Source organism: Wyeomyia smithii, chromosome 1, assembly GCF_029784165.1.
Source record: "Wyeomyia smithii strain HCP4-BCI-WySm-NY-G18 chromosome 1, ASM2978416v1, whole genome shotgun sequence".
Taxonomy (NCBI): domain Eukaryota; kingdom Metazoa; phylum Arthropoda; class Insecta; order Diptera; family Culicidae; genus Wyeomyia; species Wyeomyia smithii.
The window spans coordinates 171,876,319-171,884,172 of NC_073694.1; the positions used below are offsets into that span (position 1 = coordinate 171,876,319).

Here is a 7,854-nt window from a genome sequence, read left to right on the forward strand (position 1 = left end):
TTCGACGTTAACCCTTCTATTGGCATTACTCATTTTAATAATGTCTCTGTCTTTGAAACAAACAAAATGTATGTCTGGCTCTTAATACTGGAAGCATTAACTCATAATACTGGGAGAGTCAAAAAGTGGCCCATAATAGTGGGAATGGGATGAGAATAACATTTTCTGAATTTTGATGAAATAAGCTGTGTGAGAACGGAAATATATATTGTACATCAAACTTTAATGTATTTACTACAAATTAGTCAGTGGCCCATAACACTGTATGACTGTATTACCAAATATATAATTCGTAGAAAATTTTCAGCAGATTTTTGCATATGCATATGGGTCATTCCATACGAAGTGTCCACGAAAAAGCACAAACTTGGACACGACCATCACAGATTTTGTTCAAAGTTGAGAGAATTATTCATCTGCTGTCACTTTGGAAAAATCCCAAATTTGGTGTCGATTGGAATACTCCCCGCTCTGTGAGACCCCCTGTTTATTGCAAAGTCACGCATTTTTTGTTCAAAATCTCTTTTTTCTTTTTCCTACAATTCATAGACGTAAGATGTCCGAAAAATATTGATAGATGATTTTTGAAGAAAATAAACTAAGGAATCCAGACAAAATATAAGTTTGAACCGGAAGTGTTGCCAGATAAATTATTTTTGTATTTGAAAACTAAATTTACATTTTTTCGGCAAAAACAATATTATCAGGGCAAAAACAATATTTTTTCTGGATTCCATGGTTTATTTTCTTCGAAATTCACCTATCACTGTTTTTCGGGTGTCTTACGTCCATAAATAATTAAATAAAACAATTACGAAGTTTACAACTTTTTTCGTAAAAATGTTATATCTCGAGATTGGCTCATATTACCTCGGAATGATAGTTGTTTCTCATGTGGAATTTCTCCAAGGAATACGATGAAATTATCAAATATAAAATAAAACTGGCTGCATTTGCCGAAAAATGTAAATTTAGTTTTTAAATACAAAAATCATTTATCAGGCAACACTTCCGGTCAAAACTTATAAAAATCATCTATCAGTATTTTCCTGACATCTCACGTCTATGAATTGTAAGAATAAGAAAAAAGAGCTTTTTGACAAAAACTGCGCGACTTTGCAATAAAGAGGAGGGTCCTAGAGAGCTGGGGGTATTCCAATCGACACAAAATTGGGATTTTTCCAAAGAGACAGTAGATGAATAATTCCCCCAACTTTGAACAAAATCTGTGATGTTCGTGTCCAAGTGGCATGTACACTTCGTATGGAATGACCCATATTGATTTTCGAGAAAAATCACTTAGTATTCTAAAAGCAAACTACAACACTTCGTATGGAACGACCCTTTTTTATTTTTGTGGAGTTATTTTTGAATATTTTACATGCTTTAGTTCAGCATCGCATTCAGTTATCTGACTCACAGAGCCAATTAAACTTCGTGAATTTTTCCCATAATTTTTAGATAAAATACCTCAGAACACACACAAAAAAAAATCAAATCAGGAACTGAAATTTTTACTGCAAAGCGGAAATCATGACGAAAATTTACATAAAAAAATCCTTGATATCTTACCGGGGAGCTAAGATATTGGCATTTTTACATGTGATGGAAAACAGAGCATTTTTACAAAAAAAGCCGCTAAAGCTCAATATCTCTATTGAACAGTGTTTTAATTTGCTGTTTTTTACGATTATTCAAATAGTGATTCAAATGTTGATTATAGCCGTAACGTATGCTCGGAGGGGTTTCAGGATATTCAAAAATGCATGATCAATTCACCAATGAGTGAGATAGAAAATTTTCTTTTTAATCAGACGCCGTTTTCGACAAAATTTTAGGTTATCTTAAGGGGTTATATACCTTTTTGCTCGAGAAAAAAGAACAAAGTTTGAAATTTTTTCAAGCGTGTAGCATCTTTTTGTTGCATAAAAGTATTAATTTTCCGAGTCTTTCCCTGCAAAAACCATGTTTTGAGCACTAAAAATTGCATTAAAAAATTTTTTTCGGCAAAGTTCAACTTCGTACATAAAAAGCGATTGTTCAACGACCGGGAAATTTAATAACGAACATTCAAGAAAAAAGATGAAGAAAATCGGTTCAGTAGTTTTACAGTATTTGTAAACACGGCAAAGTCATTTTTTGAGAAACACCATTCCGAGATAAACGCGTGTAAAGTTTCAAGTTTAGCTTATGTGGCTGTGGCTAGGCGCGCTGCGAACCGCTCTAACTTTCTACCTATTGTTCAGATGTTTATGCAAATTTGTAAAAATGTTCTCAAGATGTTGTACTTTGAGATAATGCAAAAAAAAATATTTGCGAATTTTTTAAAAACTAAAAAGGAATATAACCCCTCAAGACAAGAAACTTTGCCGAAGACATCATGTTTCTATCTATTGCATATTACGAGCAACATAAAGTTTTCTATGAGGACTTAAAATCACAATTTTCGTTTTAACGTTTTTGCCAGATTTTTTCCGAATTTTTAAACCCTCTACTGAGTTATCAGCCATCCAAAAATGTATTTGCTCTCTAAACATTGTTATTTTTCATCTCCCAAAATAAAAAAGTTATTTGACATACAGTATAGTCTTTTTTTACGAGTTTTCTTTTTCGCAGATTGCTTACCTCCAATACTCAAAAACGGTACAAGATATTGACCTCATTCCAATCACGTTTTCTGTTTTAGACCACGAGTGATCGTATATCAGTTGAAAAAATGAACAATTTTTGGTTCAATGAACAATTTTTGGTTTAAATATTGCATTTTGGTCTCTATATTGACCACTAGCATATTCAAAGAAGATTCAAACATTTTAGGACGATTTCCTTCGTTTGCAACTCAAAAAAGTCTTTTTTACGCGGTTTTTTTTTGGAACGCATCCCCCGCGTAAAAAAAACTTAGTGTATTTGTAAAAATGATTAGTTTTTTTATCACTAATGAAATGCCAAGATCTCAGCCCCCCGATAAATATCAGGGATCGTTTCTCATGGAAATTTTTTGTCATAAATCCAGCTTTGTATTAAAAATTCCAGTTCTCAACCGAAATTTTTTTTATATGTATTTTGGAGGGTTTTATCTAAAAGTTATGGAAATAAATTACTTATTCACGATATTTAATGGGTTCTGCGAGTCAAATGCTGAACTAAACCATGCAAAACATTCAAAAATAATCCCAGAAAAATAAAAAAAATACGAAAAAAATGTGGAAATCGAACCGGATTGCAAAAAAAATCAAAAGGTGGTTTTTTAGCTTGGAGAAGTCATTTTTTCATGAATCACGTTTGTGCAACCTGCAAACAATTTTTTAGAAAGACGAAATGTTCTACAAAACTACCGTGAATAAAATTAGCTTTAAGCTTAGGTTGAACACCTTGACTTTTTCAACATCGATTTTTTTGGGACATATTTTAATCTGAAATCTGAGCCTAAGTAACTAAACTTTTCATTGAATATACCTTCAAAATTTTCACTCAACAGGAAAGCTATCATTATGAAATATGTTAAATTTTTTTCTATCATTTTCATTTTGAAAATAAATATTTGTCCATTATGGCAACAATCCATATGGCAATCGTATTTTTGGCAAAAAAAAGATTCATTAATTATTATGTGACGTGCAATTATCTCTCTTTTCTAGAGTGCAAAGAAAATAACTTAAAGAGCCGTGAAAAGAGTTGTATGAGAAAAGATTTGACGACCGATTTTGGCAGCTATGTGTACTTTGCTACATGTATTCGTAAATTTTTCTACTTCATTTATTCGTAATTTTCTTTTTTTAACATTTGCTGCATTTCGTGAAACATAAAATTGAAATTGTACACTAACTAAAACTGTGTAGAGATCTTACCGTATTCTGCATCAGCTTCAGCTTTCGCAGCGTTTCAACATTTTTGAGCTGCCAGTGCATCCGCATGGTCTGCTCCTGAAGGGTGAGCAGCTGTTTGATGAGATCGTGCAACCGATCGAGTTGATCGAGAGCTCCCTTAGTAGAGAGAGCCGCCGCAACGGAGGGACCCGTACGGTTCAACAGCATCAGAAAATCGTTGGATGAATCGAATGGAGCTTCGGTGCATTCCAACGGCACAGTCGGAGCAGTCGTCGATGCGTTATCACAAACTGTTCGCTTCTCTGCCGCGGTCGTTCCCACCGACGACGATAGGTTTTTGTTTAGACTAGAAGCACTGTCACTATCACAAAGCAGCTTTAGGAATTGACTTTCTCGCTCTGAATATGTGAACAAACGCTTGAACGGGTCCGTGCTAGAATCGGCACCGTTATCTGGTGTCAGAACTATATCTAAAGGACTTTCTGCACTGGAATCGATCATTGATGGACCAAGCGTGGGGTCGGGTGGAGGCGTTGGAAGATTATCTTTCCGAAACTCTGACGATCTCTTCCGATGAGGTCTCACTTTAATTTTTTCTTTTTCTTTTTCCATGGTACTGTGCTTTCAAAAAGCTATGAAATTATTAAATCAAAGCACTGCGATTTAGACTGTAAACTGAACAGAGTATTTAATCAGAGCTACATCTCTTCACAATTGCGAGACACTTTCACTGTACACTTGTCGTTTTAGTAGAGACAGCGTAGCAACTGTAGGCATCGGTTTGAAAAAAAAAGAACGAACATTCTTGCACTGTAACGAACAATAACAAACGATATTCATTATCAAGTTGAACACATGGTTTATCCAACGCAGAGAACACCAAAGGCATCCGACTGTATTATAACTATGGCGACGACGATCACTTGCAAGCAGTAGGACAGCAAGCTAATAATGTGCAAAAAAATACAGATTCAGCGTTTTATTTGATTTAAACTTCTTCTGTTTTGTTCATAGTAGAAGCCTACTGCTGCATTACTGTTAGTATGTGGGTTTTGTTTATGCGCGGTTGAGAGTTGTACTGTTTGCATTAAAAGAGTTGCCTGCACCGAAATTACACACGTCGGTTTTCTCTTGACCAGGACACCACTATATGCATCGATAAGTTAACTAAACCTTTCTCACGATTGAAACACTGCAGGTTCTTTGAATGCCATGTTGGTTGGAATCATTGCGCTATACGTAGCAGAGAAAGAAAAAAAACCCATCTGTTTGCGAAGGTCGCTTAGAGATATTTATGCATATTTTATTCCACTCTTGCATTTCTTTCCTTACGAAACAAAAATAAATCAATGATCTAGGTGTCTCGGATGTATCAGATTCGGTCTAGTGTCTCATGATATTTCCGAAACAGTGTGCTTGGCATTTTCTGGCGCAACAACATAAGCAAGAAGAAGAAAGCGTATCCGTCCTTGAGAAAAAAAAACGAACCGGTTTCTAGACAGTTTCAGAGCATATGTACATTGACGGGGCAGACTAAATCGGTGGATTGTTGAATCGCTGTCTACTTTTCTTCTTTTTACGAAGTTAGGTACCATGCGTTTACATTTCGTGATTGGAAAGCGGAGAAGATTGGTTATCGGTGTAAAGTGTCAACAGTCTCCCCTCTTTTTCTCACACACAAAAACAATTAAACACCGTCAACACGAATTGATATCCATGTTTTCACGAGCCATTATAACGGATTTTAACGTTTGACGACAAATGTGACAAGGTGTTCACCGTGGAGCCATCAACCTGGCGTAGTAGGTGACGTTTCCGCTAACCACGGCAGAAATCTAGATTCGTGTTCCAATAAATAGTAGTTTTCGCTGACTAAGGGATAAGTGTAAACCCTTCGCAGCCCAAACCGATCCTAAAGTCAATTCCAACTGACGACATCTCAATACGGTGCCTCTTCTATCTAACGAATAAGTAAATGATGATTGGTTTTTTAAACCCCTCGTATGGAGTGCCGAACGAGTGTCTGCAATTAGCCCAAAGAAGTGTCGAAATTCAGCAGAGGGAACATAGAAGTAAAATAAAAAAATCATTAATTTGATTTAAAATTTTTCGTCAGTGAAAAGTATTAAGTTTCTGAATACTCGAAAAATGTAAACTTATCTCAGAAAACAAAGTAACATTTTCTGGAAAATTGAAAATATCTACCTCTTTGGTTTTTAGAGATTGAGCGAAAACAAAACAAACTAGTCCAATAACCTCGAACGATCATTTCCATCAATGCAATCAAATGTACTTTGTAATACTGGCAAAATGTGTAACAGTCAACCAGGTTCCTAAAACTGTCCACAAGCCTCTTTAAAATTGACTGTGATCCGAGCACTGGTTAGCGGACTATTTCTAATCCAACAGCCCTCAATAATTATGAAAAAAACACTAACGTACATTCAGAATAAGTACACTCATCCACATAGTTTTATGAGGAATGAAGGAATTGTAACCCATCCACTTTTTCAACTAAGTCTTTTACACAACAAACACTTAAACGGTTTTGGTTCCCAAACATGATTCGAATCATTTGGATTTCATCGTTTTCTTTAGAACAACTACGCCCTCCGTTACTCATCACAAACTGTCATTAATTGCGAATCGTTTGACAGCAGGATACCAGCATAGCAGGCGAAGACTTTGATCTCGACATTAAATCTTGTATAAATTGATCAATAATCGTAAAGGAAAGAAACGCAGGGTATTTGGACCGTCTACTTTTCAAGATTAATTTACGCAGTCACTCAATTCGAATCCGGCCGCACATGAACCATGAGTGCTAGATTATAAATACAAAAATAACTACGAATAGCAGCGAGTCGCAAAACAAAAGTTTGCTCAAAAACACGGCGACGTCACAAGAAACGGTTCTCTATATATTATGGCCAACCGTTACATTTTTTTATTCCGCCACTTTTTCATTTTACGTGTCTCATCATCACCATATTGCCGTCGTCGTCGTCGTCGTCGTCATCTTCGCTAGACCAGACGCGCCGTCCTCACCTGCGAACCCAGCTGACTAAAATTTTCCTTTGTTACGCGCTTCGACTTAGTTTACAATAGATTGTCTTCGTTTGAAAAAATGCACACGGAACCACTTTAACCAAACACCTTCTTGGATTTTCGTCTAACAATTTCGTTTCCAATATATATTCTTTTCTCGCTGCCTACCATTCCACTAACTGACCTCAGAACTGCATACTCTGCATGGACAGCGCCTCTAAAAGAACTGCCCCTAGTTTGAAGATCCCTGCGGTCGCGATCACGGTTCGGCGAAAACTGTTTCTCTTGCTCTTAGCAGTCCTCAAGAATTTTTTTCCAACTTCATAATACCAAAACTCACACGCGCACACAGTCCTGCTATTAATCCGTGACGATCAATTTCTAAAGGAAAGTTCACCAGTGACACAGAGAGTGCAAACTTTCCCACAGACTCGTATGTTCTGAAATGCACGCACCAGGCGCTACTACTGCTGCTCGAGTATGACTTTTCCGAGATTAGTTTTCTCGATCACAATTTCCACCACTAGCAAACGACCGATCGGACCAGCAAGTGGAAACTGCGCACGCACACCCTGGGCTGCCGATTTCGGGACGCGGCGACGGCACGCTGGTCAGTGGTAACGTTAGATATTTTTTTCTTTCCTGATCGCACCAAGAACGCGTCTGTGTCTTTCGGCTACTCTCGATCAACTACACCTTGGTTGGTTGGTTTGCCGACTTCGTGACGATGCAGATCGAAAATTTCTCACGCGATCGTGAAAATAAGAGGAAACCATTAATGCTACAAGCGAGCTAAAGAGTTAAAACCGTTTGTTTACTCACTGCCAGAGCTGGGTTGATACCGCAAAGGGAAAACGACCTACTAAGAAACAACCATGCACACCCATTATACGCTTGTATGGGGTACTCTGGTTGTTCGTTTTTTTTTGTTACCGTGCACTTCTTTCTTTTTTTATGTTATTCTTCACGCATTATGTAA

General features: G+C 36.8%; 1 protein-coding gene across 5 annotated transcripts in view; it reads right to left on the minus strand.

Moving 5' to 3' along the window:
* Positions 1–7,554, minus strand: part of LOC129731610 (uncharacterized) — a 43,224-nt gene extending 35,670 nt beyond the window's left edge. For 2 of the 5 annotated variants that reach the window (XM_055691767.1, XM_055691732.1), the window contains exons 1-2: positions 6,876–7,554; positions 3,849–4,637 (exon numbers count right to left, since the gene is read on the minus strand). In XM_055691767.1, the coding sequence (XP_055547742.1) occupies positions 3,849–4,439 (591 nt within the window). In that variant the 5' untranslated portion in view covers positions 4,440–4,637; positions 6,876–7,554. The remainder of the gene's footprint in view (positions 1–3,848; positions 4,638–6,875) is intronic. The other 3 variants (XM_055691758.1, XM_055691750.1, XM_055691741.1) reach the window with 3 other exon arrangements.
* Positions 7,555–7,854: the final 300 nt, after the last annotated feature.